Genomic DNA, 23,147 nt, shown 5'->3' with positions numbered 1-23,147 from the left:
AAAAAAGCCCAGGAGAAACTTCAGGAGATGGCATCAGCGGCAGCAACAGAGTGAAAGGCAGCATTCTTCGGTGCAATGGGAGACGCCGCAACTGCCCCACCCGGCGACAGCTTCTCCATCGTCAGCTTGCGCTTGGTGAACGAGAAAATCTTCAGCGCTCACTCAAAAAGCGCCATTTTAATAACTCTGGTCAGACAGACTACCTTCCAGGAGGTTATTAAGTGTCTGCTGATGCCAGTATATAAATAAATTTGAAGTACTTTGCCATAAACACCACTTCGTTTGTTTTTGCTGTTTTTCTCAAAATGGAAATTTTGGACTCGTAGCATGTCCCAAACTAGCATATCTCAGCAGCTATGGCAGATAGAACCATAATTCTTTTTTTAGCAAGTAGCCATATGTGCAGTCTACACAATGTTGGGAGTAGAATTTGTAATTAAGGTTCAGAAATTTTTTAATTTGCTCTAGTTTTTGATTGCAAGTTAGGCACTATTTGTACCATGAGTTTCAATGTCTTTAAAAACTACTTATGATAGTAAAATTAAAAAACTGTTTCCAACATTGTATTCATTTCTGTTTCTAGAACCCAACCAAGTGCAATTTATAAACTTCTTAATGTGTTTTTTCTCTTAATTGTTCTTATTAGTGAGAAGGGTGTAATTAAGTGTATCTCAATAACTAATGATCCTATCATGAAACCAATGACATTTTTGGAATCAGCATGAAAAACTAGTCATGGGTGTGCAATTTGATTAAATTTGGTGCACAAAAAAAATTTTTTTCTTTAAGAGTAGCCTCCCCCCTTAAACAACCTCTGAAGTTTTTTATTTTTCGGAAATGTGATTTGGGGGGGGTCGACTTACAGTAGTGTAAATACGGTATGTGAAAGCTAAGAAATCAAGCAAAACTAACCAGTCTTGAGACTCTACCCAAACAAAGATGCAGACATTCAAAAGAGCACAAACAGAAACTGCCGCATACCGGGATCTCAACAGCCCAAGCCTCTCCACCCAGCTTGCAGTTCATCTGGATGGCTACCTTTGTCGCCACAGATTTCAGGTTCTTCTTGTTGCCGATGGTCCTGCCAAGCATCACCTGGGTGTGGACTGTGCAGGGACAGAAATACAAGCACAATGAAGCTGAGTGATAAGACTGACAAACAGACACAGAGAAAATGTTCCATAAAGAGAAAAACAAAGCATTACTCACGCCCCATGTCGACGCAAGCGACCTTCTTGAGTCCATCATAGCGGTCTTTCCGGTTGTTTGGGAACACTGCCATGAGCATCTCTGTCTCACGAGGAACGTTTTTGAGGCCGTTTATGTAGCTACCCACACGATCATCATCCAGAGCAATCCTGTTTGTGACAATTGAAATCACATAAGAGCGTTTAAAAGAGTGCATCATTTCTCAGTCACACTCAACAGAAGAAAAAAAGAGTCGTACGTATGAGTTTGTGAAAGTTGGCCAGAGAAGTGGCCTGGAAAAGACACCCAAACCCACAAGGACTAAACGCAGAGCTTGAATACGTACACCTGCGGCTGATTCATGGTGACTCCCATCGGTGGACCCACACACATGAGCTCGCGCACGAAGTCCTGTGCATTCTGCATGTCACGACGGGTGCACACGACCACCCACGACCGAATCTGGATAGCCTTGAACATAGTCTTGTCTCGCATCTCCCGCGAAAAGTCTGCTGTCATTGCGTTGACGTTGGACTGCAAACCAAAATGTTCAGAGAATCATTAGAAGACCAAGAGGAAGAAAAACGCCATGCTATAAATTCAGGCACAATTGAAGTCCTGGAATAATTTCGACCACCTGGGGATCTTTAATGAGCACTGATATCGCACTGCACACAGGCACCTTAGCGTTTTGCCTCCATAAAAACGCAGACGCCGCTTCGAACCCGGGAACTCCGGATCAGTAGCCAAGCACCCTAACCACTGAGCCACCGCGGCGGGTTTAGGTCTTAAACCTATATCCTTTATTTCTGGTCCAATCGTAATGAAACTACAGTGGAAGCTCGTTAATTCAAACCTCACTAATTCAAACTATACAAATTGGTCCTTCCACGCTCCATTCAAGCCTATGTAAAACAAAGGCAGTTAGTTCGAACCTGAATGGATTTCACAACTGATAATTCAATAATGCATAACTTGACAGGTTACGGGAACACGCATAGTGACAGTCTCTCTAAGAAAAACAGCCACTAGACAGGCTAAGCGTAGTGACGACAAAACAAATTACCCTGATGTTATTTCCGTGAATCACCCTCTCCGGCTGCACCTGACGAGCATCAATTTCAACCAGGCTTTCAGAAAACTTCAGGCCCCACTGGTTCATCTCCTTTGAAACTTGTTGATTTCTGAAAAAAAAAAAAAAAAACATGAGAGTCCCGCTTCATACAACGGCTGGCAGTAAGCACAGGGCAAAGAGGGTGGCGAATCACTTTATTAGCAAACTTGGCACTCTGAATTAAGGCACACGACGGGCAGCAATTTTGGTTTTGCTGATGGCCTTGACTGCACGCATGCGACCCATGGTCGCTGGTGAGAGGTGGCACAACCCTGGCTTACTTTTTCACTCGCTTTGCTGGTGAAGGCGTTACGGACATCATTTGTACATTCACTCACGTGTAAAGTTATTGCGGTGGCAGTAATTGGGGAACTCGTGTGATCAGCGGTGACAAGTTCACTTTCCGCTGAGACTTCAGTGTGGAGCACATTTGGCCTAGTGACACAGAGAGCAGCGTGTTGCTGCCCAGCAGGCCGCACGTCGCTGCAGGAAACATGTTGCCGGCGTTGGTGCACTTCAGTCCCACATTAACGGTGACTTTTTTTGTAGCGACAGCTACATAACAGTAGCATTTCGAGCCTTGTGGTTCAGATCAACGTGTTGCAGATCAACTGAGCAAGTTCCACTTGGCCAGCTGTAGCTATCGCGTCACTCCAGGTTTAACCAGAGCTAAACCACCGGCAATTTTCTTTTTTCTTCCTATAATGGGTGCCAATACTCTTTCATACAACAGATGCAACACTGCCAAACCTAGCACTCTCGTCCACGCTGCCCATGATCAAAATGTATTATTTTCCCCAAGGTTAGCGAAAAATAGCAAATGCTTTGCCTGCTGGCTTACTACATTATGCATTTGTCATGAGCTTGATTAAATTTGCTTTTATTGCTGACAATACGCTGCCCCATTTTCATGCCTTAGAGCACATGGCCATAAAACAAGCGCCGAGTAACATGCCTCCCTTTTATTTTTATTTTTTTATGCGGCCTACTTCCGTACCTTCCACAGCGTTGCATCTGATGTATGAAACAGGAGTACAGTCGCAGACTTTTTTCGAACTCCAAAAATACGGACATGCTTGATTATTCAGACAGCATCGCAGCACCGCCACTCTTCCCATAGACTGTAATATATAACAACTCGCGAAATTTCGGGCACCGTGCAACCTCTATTAACACTCCTTGAGCCAACTAAGTCGACTGCATTTGCCCCTACCGAATCGGGTCTATGCATGGTTCGATGCCATTTTTGTTCTGAACTGTGCCTCCTTGCTATACCCCACGAGGTGGCGCTGCTGCAAACGGCGCTCATTATCGTTTCTGCATGTTCTGGTAGTGGCTAAAGCAGTTCCGGTCTCAACTTGGTCGCCTAATCACTTAACCAAGCTATGTCTAGGCAATCTAGCAGCCAATTCGTTTCTTTCTTCGTGTACGACGACGCTGCGAGTAGGCCACGTTTTTAGTTTGCGAGACTGGTTACCGCAGGTGTTTGCCTAGTGTGCTGTGTTGAGGTTGCTGTGATCCAACTCGTCACACGGAAACATTGCGTCGCGTAGATAATGGCGCTGACAGTGCCCGCGCAGTTCGTGCCAGGGAATGCTGAAAAGCGTGGTAAATATACTACAATGACAATGGCATAACCTTCGCCATTGTTCAGCAAGTGCAGAGCGGTTGCCTCAGAGCATAGTTGCCTGGGAATTTAATGTTTGGAAGCAGACGGTCTCTGATTACATGCGAAAAAAGAAGATTCCTGAAGAAGCATCGAAGTCTTCTTCCAGCTTGGAAAGAAAAAAATTTTAGACGGCAGCCACCCGAAGCGGATTCCGGTATCTGGAGACCTTCTGAAGGAGAAGGCGGAGACGCTCGCTCTCCGGATGAGCATTGAGGGACTCCGTGTTCAGTGACTGGTGGCTCCATCAAGAGAGATGACCTCGCTTTCAAGAGGATGTGTGGCGACGGCGGTGCCATCGACCGGACCCTTGTTGCAGTTCGCCTGCAATGAGGCCCCGGAAAACATACCGTGCGCCCGGCGCACGAAGGGGTCGGAGGCAGTTTATCTCGCATCGCGGCACCGGGTTTACGCCGTCCGTTAGCTGTAACTGATCAACGTGGATTAATGACGTTCGCTATACGTGTGATTTCGTGCCATTGAAATAACGTATATTCTGACGGTCGCGCAGGTCTCGCTCGTTATAAGCGAACGTTCGTCTTAAGTGGGGCCATTATATCTGGGCTCGTTTGTGGCCACAAATTAGGCCCATGGAAATAAAAATACACGCAAACTCTGATTTGCGTATCACTCCGCCGATGGCAGAGTGGAAAGCCGCCGCGGGACTGGCTGACGTGTTGCTTGTATCCACGTACCTACCGCGTTGAGTTAAAAAAAAAAAAAAGGCACGAGCCGGGAAGTTTCATTAGATTTAGTTAGGGAAATCGGCCACACAGGACAATAACGCTATGTTTCTAAGAATGCTGGGAACGTGTAGATAGAGTTCCCGCGTTAAAAAGACGAGTTCAGATTCCTCTTTAGTGCACCTTTAAGGGGGCGGGGGACACTGGCCTTTCGGACCAAAAAATGACCCAAAAATCAATTTTAGAAAAATGACATTTTTGGAGCCTATAGCTATTTTTGTTCAACTCTACCAGTTTACTCCTCCAGGAAATTTGTATTTTGACCATAATATTAAATTTAGATCTCTGTGTGGGCTCAATTTGTGCAGGGGCAGGCGATTTAACACCATGAAAATTTGACACCTGGCTGTCTTAGTACATCAATATCTCAATGTCTAGGACAGATAGACATGTCATATTGTTTGCTAAGGAAAGCTGAAGGCACAATGTATGCAATAATCGAAGCACAATAGTTCAATCACGCTTCAAGAATTTATAATTTTGCAAAGTTTATCTATGCATGATATTCATACTTTGAACGCTGCTATTTTAAGTGCTGTAAAATTACTAATGAGGGTAAAATGAAAAAACTGCTGTGATTATTGCACTCTTTACTCACCATACTCTGTAGGCATGGGTTAAAAATTCTTTTTTATTGAGCCATTTTTTTGGTACCGAGGTATAAATAACTGAAATTATCTTAGGAACTAACAAATTAATTAAAAGAGCAATTTCTTTTATGAAATCAGCAAAAAAACTCAGCAAGTTGATAGAGTTTCATTAGTATTGGACTAAAAATAAGGAAAATAGGTCTAAGACCAGTGTCCCCCGTTAAGTGAAAGTTTCATGGCTGAATACCGCATAGTTTACGAGAAATCGACACCCAAAGATGCAATTTTGACATGAGAGCTCGCGAAAATCGGTTAGAAAATGCCGTTTTGAGTCGAGTGTCACATCAAAAGTAGCCGGCGCAGCGAGGAGACTTTGGTCTCGTTTGAAAGAGCGACACCTCAGCTTTCTTTCCCACCAGTACAAAAGCTCTATTGCGATTGGTCGCTGAGAAAAAGGCAGAAAACAAAATACAAAATGCTATTGGCTGTTGGACACCACGTGGCGAAATTCAAGCACGTTATTGGCCAGCGCAATTTTTTAAACGTTCCGCGCTAGCCCTGCAACGCCATTTTGAAAAAGACCACCGTGGCGTGAAGCCGTATCGGAAGTTCAGAGCGCGCACAATTTTGGGAAAAAAAACATAAAAAGAGCCGCAGAAAGCAAGCAGAAAACACAAGTTCGTCGGCAGTGATGTCAACCAGCAGCAGCGGAGTGCCTGAGCGTGGACCGGCGAATGACGCAACCTTGGCAGCCGTTCCGGCAGTCGTTCCGAGCGCGGTGCATATCGTGGCTGCAGCGGATTAAGGAGAGCCGGAGGATGGTTTTACTTCACAAGCAGTGATCGGAAGAGGGAATAACGAGGCACAGGAGTGCAATTCGGTGGTCGTGATAAGTGCTTCTTTACCAGATTTGGCGTCCGCCTTCGACACGGAGCAAATTTCAGGCTCGGGCGAGATTGGCGGCAGCGGGTCAGAATAGACATTTCTGCCTAGCGCTGATCACAAGGAATTGCGAAGCACGCAGACGATAAAATCGCCAGTTTGGCAGCAATTTCTGCAACCTAGCATAAGATGTGGACGCCAACCCGCCATTGCCTGCGGAGCTACCGCCGTCGTAGATTTGGCGGCGATTGGCCGACTGCTTCACAATACAGTGTGCACCCTCGGCCTCATTTTTTCACCTTGCTAAGCGGCGGCAACGGCAAAAATGTGATTCAGACTATTTACTATAGGCCTTCTAAGCTGTTTGTTTTGGAAAATTAAGCACTGTAATGTGGTTTGATTTCATTTTTTGCGTTTTTCTCAGTTTCATTTTCTGCACCACCCTGCACACTGCTGACAAGCTTTTTCCGGCTTTGGTCCATGCGATTTTCACCATTCTTGTTTTATTTAAAAGCTGAATGATTGGAGCTTGCAATAAAACCATTAACAGCACTCTTGAAAAAATGTGAAAATATTAAACAGCATGCAGAAAAATCACCTTTTTTCTCGCTACTTTTATGTGAACTTCAAAACATTGTAACTTTGGTTGCAGAAGGGCTAGAACCATGAACGTACCCTTATTGCAAGCATTAATAATAGTAGAATCCACTGGGATAAAAATTATTTGAATCTGAGTAGCCAATTTATTCAGTCAGAATAATTTTACTGAAATTCCTGAATTAATAACAAACGACACACTACACAACAAAAAAATGGACACCATATTTGAAATCGGCACACTAAAATACATAATAGCTGAAGTTTTCATTTTGCTAAGTCCAATATTAAAAAATTTGTCATTAAGGCCCTCTTCCCCCCTTGAGCTTTAGAGCAGCCGTATTTCTTGGAAACGAGATTTGGGCGAAAAAAAAATTTTTTTGAAGTACAAACACACCAATCAGGAAGTCAGCGGCATTTATTCTACGTTCAATCGCCACTCGCGGTGTATTCCGACTCCGAGATGGTGCTGTGCTCCGGTGCACGCTCATCCCACAAAAAGTCGTGCAGCACGTCCGCTGTCAACGCGTACCCGTAGTTCCGCGCTTCCATCACTTAGCAGAGCAGCTCTTCTTCCAGTTCGGGAAACTTGCACGGCTTGCCTCGGAAAGCGCGCTTTCTTGCAGCTTGTGTTCCTTAATGCATCCTTTTGGTTTCACCATCATCAGACGCACTTCTCGGCCACGCCGAATTTCCTGCCCGCCGCGTGCTTGCCTTGCTCGACAGCAAACTCCCAGCCGTCTAGCAATTAAGGTGCTTGCCCATCGTGCGAAAACTACTAAAACTGCAACGCTCGGTGGCAGCACGCGAAAGCCACAGCTACGATGAACCACAACTCTCGTGCCTTTGACAGCCACAAAACGCTTGAGCTGCTTATACTGATGCCGATAGGGATAGCGGGAGCTTGCGGCGGAAGAAAAAGTTGATTATGATCATGAGCCACAGCCTCTTGCGCCATCCATGGGCGGCACCTGGAAACTCCTGTGCACAAGCATCGCCTCCGCGATCAAGTGCGCAGTTGCTCGCAGCCGGAGCTAATCGCGGAGGCCACGGCGAGTGCATTTCGAAGGCTACTCCCGCGTGGGTCCTGTGGAAAGTTTGGGTGCAGCACTTACAGGGATATTTGCTAATATTTCCTTCTGAAAAACAGGGTGCAGTCCATACACGGGTGCGGCCCTTATACAAGGGTACATTATACTTCACATATTACAGTAGCCGATGGGTAATTCGGACTCCAATAATTCGGACTTGTACGATATTTCGGACTTCGATGAGGCACCGTCAGTCGCCGCATAGAAGCGCATACATATTTGCGATGGATATTTCGGACTTCAAAAGTCCGAAAGCTCGATTTTTCGGACTAATTTCAGTCGCCTGCGGGTCAAAATCGGCCATCTTATCGGCTTTTTCGCCGGCGCAAAAGGCACCATCTTGGATTGAGGTGGATTTATGCTGAGGTTGGCTTGACTTGACACATTTGCTACCTCATTGTTGCCAATAGAGGTCCCTGCGATCTCTGACACTTCGAGGTGGCAGCCGGATTGTCATCGCCGCCAACTTACTTTTGTCGCCGCCGTTGCCGCGGGCAGTTATCGCTTGTCCCATACGTTGAAAATTGGTTGTTGAGGGGAAAGAAATTGTGTCGGAGCTATCTCACATCTCAGCGGGAAGGGATAAAGTAGGGACTGAGAGAAGAAAGGAAGTGCGCACTTAGAAGCGCACCAAGGAGCTGCATCAAATGTCAGAGTCGTTTCCTTTTTTAATAATAATAATAATAATAATAATAATAATAATAATAATAATAATAATAATAATAATAATAGGTTTTGAGAAAAGAAAATGGCGCAGTATCTGTCTCATATATAGTTGGACACCTGAACCACGCCGTAAGGGAAGGGATAAAGGAGGGAGTGAAAGAAGAAAGAGGTGCCGTAGTGGAGGGCTCCGGAAAAATTTCGACCACCTGGGAATCTTTAACGTGCACTGACATCGCACAGCACACGGGCGCCGTTGCGTTTCGCCTCCATTGAAACACGGCCACCGCGGTCGGGTTCCAACCCAGGTACTCCGGATCAGTAGCCGAGCGCCCTAACCACTGAGCCATCGCGGCGGGTCTCATATGTTCGCCATTCGCCGTTTCGTCAATTGGGTTTCTCTGACCGCGTTGAAAGAGTGGCGCTCAGTCTTCACAAAGTTACATCTGTTCCCCGTTTTGTGATTGCGTCCGTTGGTTCCGCCGCTTTGAAAGAAAAGTGCCTTATCTTTGCGTGTGTTTAACGATCGGTGTGGTGCACACTCGGGTTGTGGACAACATGGTCCCGCCGGGTCAGTCAAAGAAGCGTGGGAAGTATTCCAACTAAATGCGGTGACCTTGCTGTCTAGCGTGTACAGTGAAAGCACAACCTTGGCGCAAATCGTCGCCAGCACAAAGAAATTTTCCGCAAGGTAAAATCAGCGACATTTTTAAGCCGATTTCATCTCAATAAAGTGATTTTTCGTACTTCACGGATTTGTCCGAAAAATCGGTCGGCGACTGTATACGGCAGCTGCATTGGTGGCAGTGCTGTGGCGAGTGCGCATGTGGTGCGAAAATTCCAATTGCTCTTATACATTGGTTTCATGGGGCATATAGCAATGCCAAGAAAAGCTTGAATAATCAAGCATGCCCGAAAGCTCAGGGGCCCCCAATTTCAGCCAGCAACCGCATACACAACTACAAACTATGTTGTCCATGCAAAATAGTTTTGTAGTTCAGTCACAAGTTCAAGCTGCACAGACCTGTTCATGTTCCTCATGAACTCCTGAAGGTTGGCAACACGCTTGGCGGGGTCAAGCTTCATCTCACTCGCCAAGTCCTTCATTATGGTGAAGTTGGAGCGGATGTCATCAGTGAGCCCTATATCACCAGGCAGGAAGAGCATAACATTATGAATGCAGCAAGTCAAAACAGCGCCCTGGTCTAAAAGAAGCCAGCAGCTCACAACATGATCACACTGGCGAACTGAATCAAGCTCATCGCCATTAACTATAGTAAAATATTGTTAATATGCACTCCACAGGGATGCCTACGCAGTTAGAGTTAACCCAAGTTCGAACCAATGAAAGTGAACAGAATATGTGGTACACTACGATAGGGAAGCAGACAGGTAGTGAGATCAGCCTATTTTCCTATTTACTATTCCATCATCACCGTCTGCTTTTTCTTCCTGAAAGGTAACAGCCAACAGCTTCTGTTCTAAAGCCCGAAGTTAACAGAACTGAAAAAGAGGCGGGCTGGCATTCAACGCATCCGAACTAGCGCAGCAGAGGGCCGCACTACAGTCTCGACAGGCGCGCAACTGCCTGTGCGCGCAGTCGCAAGGCTGGAAAATCAAGCAGAGTGCAACAGTCCAACGACTGCAGCTTTTCAACCAAAACGATACAGTGCAATATCAGCGACTTGCGAATTCACACACCTGAGTCACGGAGGCCACTGAATGCAAACAATGGGTGATGGGTAGCTGTACCATTCGGTCTAGCAATACCTTGAAAGATTTTGAAGCCATAAGGTCCCCGAGCAGCTCTACACTGGCTGACCTTACGGAACTACACAGCAATAAATAGGAGCCCCATGCAATCAGAAGGAACCTTACCTAGAAAAGTTATTCATATGCATTCCTGCATCTGCTTTGCACGGAATAAGTCACACTAACAGGTGCTTGTCAATTCTTTTGAGCTAGAATAGTAGCCAGACCAATGCCTCCCACTCACCTGTGAGGAAGCACAGCTCAGGGATGAGGTAGAGGTTGTCAGTGCGGCCCACCCGTATGTCCCTCTCCCTGGGGCGGCACACGAGAAGCGGTTGGTTCAGGTCCCGGATGTCCTTGTTGTAGTGCTGCACACAAACAGTGAGAGATGAACAAGTGGTGGCCTCTTGCATAACCAACCACAAAGAGCTAGCAATCAACGGCCATGCAAAGCCCCACCAAAGTAGCCAGCAAAAGCAAGGATTCCAACACCCAAACAAAGGCTCAAAAGTGAGAAAGCGTAAAGTACTATGAATGCTGCTATTATTAAAGCCCAGAATCACAACAGTGTTCCGTTCCGAAACAGTGGCATGCTGCCATTTCAATCGAATTAATGCACTGAATTCCATTATAGCTTACAGTATGCCTACGATTCTGACGATTGTAAATATTTTTTGGCGCAAGGGCATCTGGGACAAAAAGCGCCATGGCACAAGGTGTTTTCGTCTTCTCAACGTGGGGGTTCAAGGACGCATTACCCAAGCATTTCACCCAAAGAAGCCGAGCACTAGGACAGAGGAAAGCTTGTGCCCATTCATCACTGGTGTGTACCTGGCAGAACTGGGGATCGAACCCCGCACCTCCCACATACAAAGCGGATACCCAAACCACTAGGCCACCGCTGCAGTACATGCCAACTATTCTGCCATTACAAAACAAGTGCACACCAACCTTACTGCAGCTACTGGGAACCAAACAAACAGCACTTACATCCTTGTAATACTTTAGGTATGTGATGGGACCTTCCTTGGTGTCAAACGTCTGCTGTGGGTTCTTGGCCCAGTCAATGTCATCCACACGGTACGTTCTGTTGTTGTACCTGTAAAAAGAGTGAAAGAACAAGATCTAAAACACTGCACTTGAGGCATGTCTCTCAGAAAACTACTGAATCCAAGACTGGACGAAGAGCTGGTTTTGTCAGGTATGAATAAAATATATATAACGTATTTAGTGCGTAATGAACCTACTCGGGTAATGAACCCACTCAAAATGCACCCATCCCCTAACTTTGGTTGCGGAGAATTTTTTTAAACCTCATGTAATGAACGCGCAACTAATTTTCAGTGCCAGCGTTCAGCATGTTAAGAGTTATCTTGCCGTGAAGGACTGGTGCTGTCGACTGTCTGATCGCGCTTTGGAACAGGAAAACACCTTTTGAAGCGAACAATGTTAAACACGGCGACATGAACACATTGAACGCGGGGGCACAACTCTGTCAACACCATGCTTTTGTAGATGGATGGATAGATGTCTAAAAACTTTTTTCCCCTCGCATAGTGAACACTCCCGTCAAAATGGCTGTAAACTTTTCTCAGAAGAAAAAAAACTGGGTTCATTACACAAGTAAACTTGGTAAATAGCAGGCACTAGTTAAAACAAAAAACCAGGAAAAGACATGCCCTGGGGCCCTTGTAAGCTCCTTTTAACATCAGGGGTTTACAATCCATTTGGCCTTGTGGAACACTAGTGGCTTTGAAAAGGGTGCAGAGGAACTTTGCAAGCCTTTCCTAAATATTAACAACTGCCTATTAACAGCATGACCAGTCCCCAAATAAAGTAGACTACAGAAAGGTAGAGGTTGAGTCACGAATGGATTTAGGTTAACGAACCCTTGGTTAATAGAGCAAAAGCTTGTTATTTCAAACTTCGAGGGACCGAAAAAAACTTCAAATTACAGAAATACTCTGCAAAAGCTGTTAAGGGGGGAGCCTGGTCTTGAAAAGAAAAATTTTATTAATGAAGTCACAGTTTAGAAACCTTCAGGGAACATGTATTTTTGTGTGCCGATTCTAAATATCACATTTAATTTCATGTAAAACAATTCCATGAATTTTTATGCATGTATCTTGTGAAGAGCCTTGAAAGAAATTTGCTGCGGGAAACTTGCTGATATGTATGCCATTGGGTTGCCTTGATACTAAGGAATGCAATAAGGGTAAAATTGTCTTCCTGCCTATCATAGAACGTAAGTTATAGGGTTTTAAAGTTGTCGCTTCAGAAATGCGAAGAAAAGTGTATATTCTCGTTTCTAAAGTGGCAGCTTCAATACCCTACAACTCAAGTTCTATAATAGCCAGGATGATAATTTTACCCTTATTGCATTCTTTAGTATCAAGACGAACTAATGGCATACATTTCAGCGATTTTCCTACAGCAAATTTTCTTCCAAGCTCTTTGCAAATTAACTGCATAAAAATTATAAAGTGCCCAATAAATTGTTTTACATGAAATTAAATTACATACCGTATAAACGCGTGTAAGGGCCGCACTTTTTTTCCCAGATTCGGGGGGCAAATTTCGGGGTGCGGCCCATAGAAGCGATTTTCGAAAAAAAAAATTTTTTTTTCAAGTGAAAGCAAATCAATCTGGAATGCGCGGCATTTATTTACCGTTCAGGCATCACTCACGGAGTCTTCAGACTCCGAGCTGGTGCTGTGTTCAGGTAAATGTTCAGCCCACAGAAAGTCGTTTTCGGTCCCGTCTAAACTGTTTGAAATTCCAGTCACTTTGAAACTCCGGGTTACAATGTCGGTCGACACGGAATTCCACGCGGACAAAATCCATCCAAGCACAGTCGCGAGCGGTGCCCTCTTAAGCCGCCCTATCGGCGTCTCGTCGTGATTGCCATTGGCCATCCATTCCGAATACTGCCTTCGAAATTCAACCTTAAAAGGCCGATTGACGCTTACATCCAGGGGTTGCAGCATGCCGATGAGGCCGCCCGGTATCACGGCCATGTCTGTGCAGATACCGCGCAGGCGTTCCTTAACCCTACCCGTCAATTGACCGCAAAAGCTGTCCAAGACGAGGAGCGATCGTCGTGCCAGCATGGCGCCTGGGCGCTTCTCCCAAACGCTTTTTACCCAGTCGAGCACAAGCTCATCGTCCATCCAGCCCTTTTCTTGGGCGCGAACTACAATTCCCTTGGGGAAAACGCCTTTAGGAATCGTTTTTCTTTTCAGGATGACATAGGGGGGCAGCTTCCGCCTGTCCGCGGTGACGCACAGCATAACGGTACACCGTTGGCGCTCCGCGCCGGTTGTCCGCACGAAAACACTCTTCTTTCCTTTCAGTTCAACTGTGCAACTCTCGGGACAATCGAACCACACGGGGGTCTGGTTGGCGTTCGCTATCTGCAAAAATATATAGTTGTGCTCACGACGCAGACCGATGACATACTTCTGAAAGCTGAGCACCTTGTCGGTGTAGTCGGGGGGCAGCCGCTGGCACAGCGTGGTCCTTCACCGAAATAATAGGCCCTTCCTCTTCAGAAATCTTCGTACCCAGCCGGCACTAGCCTTGAAGTTCTCGTGCGGTATGCTTTTTAGCACGCGCCAAGGCTTGTGCCCTCATGCGCAGCATGTCCGTTGTCAACGCGTAGCCATTGTTCCACACTTCCATTGAATAGCATAGCAGCTCTTCTTCTAGCTCAGGAAATTTGCATGGCTTGCCTCGGAAAGCGCGCTTTTTGGAGCTGGTATTCTTCAATGCATCCCTTTGTCCGCACCACCGTCGGACACACTTCTCGTCCACGTCAAATTTTCTGCCCGCAGCACGCTTGCCGTGTTCGAGAGCGAACTCCACTACTTTCAGTTTAAAGCCCGCCGTGTAGCTGTTGAGGTGCTTGCCCATCGTGCAACAGTGACAATGCTCGGAGGCAGTTCATGAAAAAGTGAAGAACGACAGCGCACGAGAGCAACAACTATGCCGAGCTACCACGCTAACACAACCACCAAAAAACGCATGCTTTGACAGCCAGAACAGAACAAAGTTAGACCTGGCGATACCGATGCCGCTATGGATAGCGGAAGTACAGTAGCAGAAGCTCGCGGCAGAAGAAAAGATGATGACCCGTGGCCTCGGGCGCCATCCATGGGCGGCATCTCGAAGCTCCTGTGCGCATGTATTTCGAAGGCTATTCTTGCGTGTTTCCTGGAAAGTTTGGGTGCGGCCCTTACATGGATTTTTTTTTTTCAAATATTTCCTTTGGGAATACGGGGCACGGCCCTTACACGCGTTTATACGGTATTTAGAATCAGCGCGCAAAAATACATGCTCCCTGAATATTTCATAATTATTACTACATTAATAAAATGCTTACATTCACAGCGCAAAGACAAACATGGACTTGAGGGGAGACACCACAAAGCGCAGACTTCAACAACGTTTATTGCTGCGCGCAGCGACTACATATAGCATACAGCGGGCATGCGCAGCAACGAAAAGGAAAGTCATGTGATACCCCTGTCACACGGGCACTTGTAAGGCCTTAGAAATTAAGGTCCTTTGCCCCAAAGGCGCGTGACGCGCATCTACACGGCAAAGCGTCGAGACCTTTGCAATAAAGTTCCGTAGCAATAAAGGTGGCCGTCAGCGGCCTTAAAGTTGCTTAAAGGAGCAACCCAGACGGCAGCGCCAGCTAGCGAGCTCAAAGAATAAAAAATTGACGCAATTTTTAGTTTTGAAACCGTAAAAAATATCTAATTTATCTTATTCAATGGTTAATTTTGCGTTACAGTGCACTTAACCGTAGAGGAGGCTATGACTAAAGACATCCACACTGCTAAGAGAGGACTTGAACGCTTTTCAGCAGCCGCATCGACACACATGTGCTTGCGCATCTCGCTTTGCTGTTTTTTCTTCGTTTGCTGTTTGTTGAGTGCGTGTTTTGAGTTTGCTTGTGTGCACAAAGACACGAGCAACAAAGCATGCTTCTCGAACACAACGAGGAGCCGAACGGAAAAGTGCGCCTACCGTGGTCTGACAGAGAACGATGAAAAAAAAAAGAAAAAGAAACTGTTTCAAAATATCCGTTTCTCACCGTCAGAACGCTCGTTTATTGTCGTGATAGCTACTTTTTCCAACATAAATGAATGCACTCTTAGCTGAAGTGCTACCGTCTGCTTTAATTTCATAATGTTACTAGCGCCGCTTCACACACAGCGGTGACTTTTGGCATTCACGGAGGCCGCGTTCTAGCGCCTTTGGATTTGCCGTGTAGCAGCGTCACTGCTCCTTTTCGGTTTTCCTCCTTTAGTGCAATAAGACAACTTTACGGCAAAGGCCGAGAAGAAGTCCCGTGTGACAGGGGCATGAGACTGGTAGCAGCGCCAATTCGCAAAGGAAACACATCATCACAGGTACAAGGAAGACAACATAAAGCTAAAACCTAAAAGTCAGGACGCAAACAAGAACAAAAACCATGATACCCTAGTTGGAAATTCCTAAGACCCGACGTTCTTTACCGACCCGACGGTGCTGACACAATAATCTCCTTTTTCTGCTATCTCAACAGCCTCTGCTATCTCCCTGGCAGTTTTGCTGACATACTTATGAAGAACTGTTGTTTTTCCCAAAAAAGGACCACGTTCCTTACACTGTTGGCAATCACGGCAGTGTATGCCTAGATGACGGGATGCCCCGATGACACTATTGCTGTGTTCCATGAGCCTCTCGTTTAGACATCTGCCAGTTTGGCCAACGTAGGCTCGGCCGCAAGGCAAAGGTATAGAGTACACTACGTTTTTTGCGCACTCTACAAAAGGTTGCCTGGGCCTAACAGTGCAGGAATCGCTGCCAGTAAAAGTGGAATTTACCCTCTTGCACAGTTTCGACAGCTTCTCTGGTGCGGGAAACACCACATGCACACCTGCTCTTTTCCCTATTTTTTTGAGCTGGTGGGCTGTGACCTTTAGCTTCTGACCTCGTGGCAGTGGCGTTGTCAATTTCGCAGAGCAGTGCCTAGGCGTTTTGCAACGTGGTGCACTCTTCTTTTTCGATGAAAGTGTCACCGTACACCTCAGCCCCACAGACGGCAGTATAGGCTTTGCTGTCACCGTCTCAAGAAACTTGTGAAGCGCAGTGGGGTCCCGTATGACAAAGTCCCCTACCATATGCGCACTGCTGCTTCAGGTTCCATTGCATGGGATGAACATTCGGTGTTTTTTTCACGTACAGGGCGATGAAAGGCTTGCAATAATTCATCATCATCACCCATGGGCTTGTGGATACTGCAAGCAAGACAGTAATTTTAAAGGACTTCCAAGTCCAAGCAAAGACCTGCACCCAGGGACACAGCTATGCCCACTCCGTTGTGGCTTATATGGCCCCTTTTTTGCCATGTGCCGTCAAACATGACCGGCACATCGCCGCCGCCAACGGCGTCCTTCGTCACCTTTCGTGCCTGTTCCAAGTTTTGGCGAACAGCTTTCATTGCAGCACCATGGAACTTGTTCTTAGAACTAGCAAGGAATGTCTTGTGATGCAGCAGTTTTGAAAGGCCGATGATTGCACAAAATCGCGAAAGCTGGTCATATCCAGCACCTATAGCACGCGCTGCCAAAACTGCCTTCAAGTTTACGGCAAAGCCGTCGCACGAGCTCCCGCTGTCCTAGCGAATGTTCGCCCCGGGGTCACCGCACTCACCGGCCGAAATGATCCGCTTCGACGTGTGCATTAATGAAAGCAGAGATTCAGGGCAGTCGGGATTTTCGCAGCGTAGCTCTAAGTACGACGATAGTCCTTTGCGCTTCTCAGCTGCTTCTCGGACGGCGAGTTTCCGTAGCAAGTAAGGTATGCCGAACCTGCAACCAGTGCCGTCAATGCGCCGATCTCGCACAACGCCGTGACAGCAGCAGGGGCACCGACCGACCTTGATTCACATTTGAAGAATTCCATCTTTTTCTGCGATGCACTGACGAAATCCACAGCAGCATCGATTTCACAACTGTTGCGGTGACCGGTGTCGGCGGTAGGCCTAACCAACGGAGCATTGCGGGGCATCGTTCCCGGCTGTCATTTTTTTAACAGTCTTGCGCCGTTTCCCTCGGTACTTGTGCCGAGTTCGATACTTCCGGGTGTCGAAGCTGCACTTTTTCGGGCTAGTCATCTCAGGAAGACGCGGAGAGAACACTGGAAACTGTGCGGCTAGCGAGAACGCGCAGCAGCGGTGGTTCGGCTTTGCTGCACAAAAGGAGCACCGGCGTCCAATGGCGACGCCGTGCTGCATGGCGCGCAATTCAAAACACGTGACAGTCTCATCTTCTTTCTCGTTTTTCTTTTATTCTCCGTGAACATATGGGACTGACAGCCATTGAACCTTGGAGGAAAGGGCTGGCACTGCACGCACCGATGATAGCAAATGGCGGGCGGTGAGGCTCGATTGCGTGAGAACGATGCAAACGGCGCGGATTTTCTAAACTTTCAGTGCATTATAGAGTTACCGTCGCTCACTTAGGCGCATTTTTTGGTGACTTCTTGCGCGAATTTCGGCTTGATATTTACAGAAATAAAAGCTTATAGACCAAAGACGACAATGCAGCTTAAGGGGGGAGACTGCTCTTGGAAGAAAAAATTTTTGTTTCTACACCAAATTTAATTCAATTACACAACGTTGACTAGTTTTTTGTGCTGATTCCAAAAATGCCATTGGTTTCATTCATGATAGGCTGATTGATTAGTTCCTGAGATACACTTAATTAACACCCTCTCAAAGATAAGAACAATCAAGAGAAAAAGCACATCATAAAAGTTCATAAATTGCACTTGGTTAGGTTTTAGAAACACAGAGAGATGAAATGTTGGAAACAGTTTTTTAATTTTACCATCATAAGTAGTTTTGAGACTTTGAAACTCAGGGTACAAATAGTGCCCAATTTGCAATCAAAAACTAGAGCAAATTAAAAAATTTCTGAACTTTAATTACAAATTCTGCTCCCAACATTGCCTAGTCTACACATATGGCTACATGCTAAAATAAGAATTATCGTTCTAACTGCCATAGACGCCGAGATAGGCTAGTTTGGGATTTGCTATGAGTCCAAAATTTTCATTTTGAGAAAAACAGCAAAAACAAACGAAGTGTTGTTTATGGCAAAGCGCTTCAAATTTATTCACATACTGGCATTAGCAGACGTCCAATAGCCTCCTGGGGTGTAGTCTGTATGACCAGAGTGATTAAAATGGCACTTTTTCAGTGTGCGCTGCCGATTTTCTGCACATTCAACTCCATGTAAACTTCCCTAACTGATTGCACACATTCGGAAGTCAACTTCTGAGCCGAACAATCCACCGCGGGCGTCAACATTTTCTTGACGTATTTCTTCAAGTTTTTTAATGCAGACCGCGGTGGGCTATGTTCATCACCGAAAATATGTCATTGAACGCAGCACGCTGGTTTCCCGTTGACTGCATCGCGCGCGCGGCGAGGATGTTCACCGCGAACGGGCTCACTGTCTGGTCGGTCTCCACACGCGGCGAACTCCATCGAGATGAAATGTCGCCACAGTTCGCACATGTCAGGGTCAGTTTGGCGGCGAGGCCGTACTCTGTCGGATTTTTCGGTCGTCACGTCGCCATTGAATACTTTGCGCTTTACTGACGCCAGCATCTCGTTCACCAAACGCAACCCGACGATGGAGAAAGTGTCGCCAAGTGGGGCAGTTGCAGTGTCTCCCATTCTACCGAAGAACGCTGCCTTGCACTCTGTTGCTGCCGCTGATGCCGTCTGCTGAAGTTTCTCCTGAGCTTGTCCATTTCTTCGATGTCACAACGATGCAGCATTGGGGTACCATGACGAACACGACCACTGCCCGATGAGGCTTTCGCGACCGACACCGCAGTTAGGCCTAGCTCGGTCAGCACCTCCCGATCCGCTGGCGGAGGCGTATCCATGGCGCTTGCGGTGTCCGCGCTACTCGAGGTGACCTAGCGCTCTCCTTCAGGTTGCTAATGAGCGATTTTTTCCCCTTTTTCCCGTATCTGTGAGTCGTGCGGTAATTTGACGCCGGCGTTGACATCGTTGCGAGACGCACCAGCGAACACACCTTGACAAGATGGCTACCGCTTGCGCTCAACAGACGCTTCCAGCAGATGACACAAGGCCCTTCAGCCAATTAGATTGCAGCCTTCGTGCGTTGCGACTGCTTTTTGGCGGCATTTTCTCCCTCATCCAATAAGCATAAAAGAGCAGCAACTGCACGAAATTCAAAACGAAAAGCATCTCTTCCAAATGAGACCAAGATGGCTGCGATCGCTGCTGTGAAACGATAATAGAATGTCGCGGAAAAAGCCGTTATCGCGCAAAAATCTGCCAAGAGAGAGCTTGGATCCACTCAATTTACAGCTCAATTATTGGCTCCGGAGATTAGAAAATTCACAGGCTGGTAGAGAAACAGCTGCAGATTTCGAAAATTACATTTTTGAAAAAATCGATTTTTTTTTGTCTCCAAGAGCAGTCTCCCCCCTTAGAACAAAAAAGGGGGTTTTTTTTTTAGAAAACCTCGACTTTTCGACTTGCGTCTTCCCTTAGAGAACTGCTTGCTTCAAGGTAAAATTATCTGGTGAAAGACTGGGCAATGGTTACCCGAATGAGATGAGAACAATACGCCAAACACTACTTTTCACGTTTATATCAACAATTTTTGTATTAACACTGTCAGGAGCATCGAAGCAGAACTGCTCCAAAATCTTAAGGTCCACCCACATCCTTCATGGTGCGCTGTAGTAGAACTCCACTGCTACCTCATCACACCCCTCATTAGCGGCACCGTAACGTGTGAGGAGCCCTCATCACACAAACGCCAAAATGGCACATGATGAGTGAGCAGTTTCAGTGCACTAGAAAGACAAAACCACACAAACTGCTCAGCGGCGAGGGTGTGACCCCCATTAGTTCAGAATTAATGGGGGTCGAATTAAGCCGCTTTTACTGTATGTATTGCTACTAAAAGAAAACCCTGTAAGGGATTTATACGTCAAATCAGAAAACACTGCCAAGGACTTCACAACTTATTAATGTGATAGCACTAAAGGTCAGGTCCACGAGAAAAGCCGATGTCTGTTTTATGAAAAAGCAGGTGGCACACCTGTCATAGTGGTCAGGTGGAAAACCTGCCCGCCAGTTGTAGGTAACCAGCCCACCATGGCAGGTGGAAATGAAATTAATTAAGGGGGGACACGGGTCTTTCGGGCCAAAAATTCGCGAAAAAATCAAATTTTCGAAACCGGTATTTTCGAAATCGGCGGCTATCTATCTACCTATCTGCCAAGTTTCTCACCTCTAAGATCAGTATTTTAGTCATAATATAAATTTACATAATCTACGTCGCCCGAATTTGCGCTGAAATCGGCTCCGAAACAGCTGTGTTCCGCGCCGCATAGCTCCCGTTTCATGCGCGGCACCGCAGCCATCTTGGTCTCGTTTGAAAGAGCCGTCTTTCGTCTTCGATTTCCCGCCACTGCTGCTTCCTTTCGTCCATTGGTTGCCTGGCAAATAACAAAAAAGAAAAGGTGCCTTTCGCGAGCCTATTGGCTGCCTGGGCACACGTGACAGCAGGTCGCCTTCCGATTGGTGGAGCTGGCTGGCATCGTCTGCTCTGCGCGGCCAAGCCGCGGGGAGACGCGGCGCTTTCTTTGTATCGAGCCGAAGCGAGAACGCACTGTGATGCCTGGATCAGCGCGCAAGTTTCATTCGCGGCAGAAGTTCAGCAAGAAGAGAAAAAAGTCCTTGATTAATAACCTCAAGAGACCCCCTGCTCCAGCTGTCTGCGCTGAGAACGACGGAAGTTCTGCGCCGAACGATCGAGTCGACGACAGTACCGAGGTCGAAGTAGGCCTAACGCGTTCCTCAGCCCGAGAGACAGCTACTACCAGCGGCCGCATACGCCACGATACTGTGATGCTGCGGCCCTCAGATGTGCAGCGAGACGTCATCAGAACCGAGAAAAGACTCGAGAACTAGCGTCAACTCCAGCAACGAAGCGGAAGTCGGACTGTTTTCGCGATGACAGCAGCGCGGCAGACCGTCCGCTTGATGAGGCGTGCTTCACGATCGTTAGCCTGGCATCGCTAAACGATCTGCTGAGGCTCGCTATGTGCAGAACGTGCGGCGGTGATATCAGCGTCGAAAAAGGTGAGCGGGAATATGGGGTCGCCGTTAAACTTGTTCTCAAGTGCGTGACCTGCGGGGACACTTCCTCTTCTTGGAGCTCACCGCGGGCGTGTGCCGATAAGAAGGTGAACCCCTTTGTAGTGAATGTGCTTGCTGCCCGTGCAATGCAGAGCACTGGGAACCAGCAAACGGCCCTGAACGATATTTTCTCAACAATGAATATTTCTCATCGCGGCCTTCATACGAAAACATGGCAAGATTATGTTAAAAAAAAGTTGACGCCCGCTGCAACTCGCGCAGCCCAAGAAATGATCGCCGACTGTGCGCGGTCGGTTCGAGAGCTTTACAGTGAATTGCGGTTCGGAAACCCCAGCAACATCGCTGTTTCTTATGACGGCACATGGATGACACGGGGCCACACATCTCACATAGGTGTGGCCACAGTCATAGAACTGTTCACCGGACTTGTGCTCGACTATGTTGTGCTCTGCAATTTTTGTGCCGGCTGCGAACGAGGCCCAAAACCTGATGAACCATCCTACCAAACCTGGAGGGCGAACCACCTCTGCCAAAAAAACACAGAAAAAAAAGCAGGGGAAATGGAGGTCGAAGCAGCCCTTATACTTTTCGAGAGGTCTCTCAAAAAGAATGGCCTTCGCTACACCACTATGCTGTCAGATGGCAACAGCCGTGCTTCTCTTGCACTGCAATAAGCAGATGTATTGGCTACGTCAAAGTGGAAAAGGAGGACTGCATAAATCACGTCCAGAAGAACATGGGCACAGCCCTGCGAAATTTGATTGCCAAGCAGAAAGAGCAGAAAACCTTGGAGGCAAGGGTAAACTAACCGGAAGCATGATCACTAAGTTGAGCTCCTATTATGCTTGGGCACTCAAGTCTCATAAAGGGGACGTGGACTCAAAGCACAAAGCTGTGATGGCGACATACCGTCATATTACCTCTAACGATGAGACGTCAGATCACAGTTTGTGCCCATCAGGGCCAAACTCCTGGTGCCAGCACAATGCAGCGCCAGCCCGAGGGGAGCCTGCACCAAAGCACCGCCACAACCTTCCGCCTCATGTGTGCAAGGCATTGCTTCCCATTTACGAGCGGTTATCAGAAAGGAAGCTCCTTGAGCGCTGCCACAGGGGCAAGACGCAGAATAGCAACGAGAGTCTGCACTCTCTGATATGGGCCCTGGCAACCAAGGAGCGCCACGCATCTTTGTACACTGTACAAGCTGCCGTGGCCGAGGCAGTAATGCGCTTCAGTGCAGGCAGCGAGAGAACATCTAAAATAATTTTGAGAGAACTTGGTCTCAATACTAGTGCAAAAGCAAATGAAAGGATGACCGGAAAAAGATGAGCGTCGGGAACACAAGTCTGCCCGGAAACATGCTGCGGCCGAAATTGTCCCAAGGTGCTTTCAAGAAGCGGCACTTGGACAATGGAAAGCAAAGGGACTACATCCCTGGGGGCCTCTAGCCATTCTGTGTTGTAAATATGTGTGTTGCACTTGTAAATATTGATTAAATTGTTCTCTGTTTGTTTTTTGCACTTTCCTCAAAACATAATTTGTTGACTACTAGCAGTTTTGCAGCCTCGATATCTTTGCACCCGAAGCATGTAGAGCCAAAATTCTTTTTTGCAATAGGAAGCTGAATGTACCGTAAAAACCGGAATATAGGT

General features: G+C 46.9%; 1 protein-coding gene and 1 pseudogene across 1 annotated transcript in view; both read right to left on the bottom strand.

Annotated features, from left to right (window-relative positions):
* Positions 1–23,147, bottom strand: part of LOC144120867 (piwi-like protein 1) — a 66,729-nt gene that overhangs the window by 22,214 nt on the left and 21,368 nt on the right. Inside the window, exons 8-14 of the mRNA XM_077653635.1 lie at positions 11,277–11,385; positions 10,531–10,654; positions 9,559–9,676; positions 2,255–2,372; positions 1,535–1,722; positions 1,210–1,358; positions 982–1,106 (exon numbers count right to left, since the gene is read on the bottom strand). Of these exons, the coding sequence (XP_077509761.1) occupies positions 982–1,106; positions 1,210–1,358; positions 1,535–1,722; positions 2,255–2,372; positions 9,559–9,676; positions 10,531–10,654; positions 11,277–11,385 (931 nt within the window). The remainder of the gene's footprint in view (positions 1–981; positions 1,107–1,209; positions 1,359–1,534; positions 1,723–2,254; positions 2,373–9,558; positions 9,677–10,530; positions 10,655–11,276; positions 11,386–23,147) is intronic.
* Positions 16,399–17,454, bottom strand: LOC144118305 (uncharacterized; annotated as a pseudogene).

The sequence above is a fragment of the Amblyomma americanum genome, chromosome 2, assembly GCF_052857255.1.
Source record: "Amblyomma americanum isolate KBUSLIRL-KWMA chromosome 2, ASM5285725v1, whole genome shotgun sequence".
Lineage (NCBI taxonomy): Eukaryota > Metazoa > Arthropoda > Arachnida > Ixodida > Ixodidae > Amblyomma > Amblyomma americanum.
This window is presented reverse-complemented; position numbering and strand designations above follow the sequence as displayed.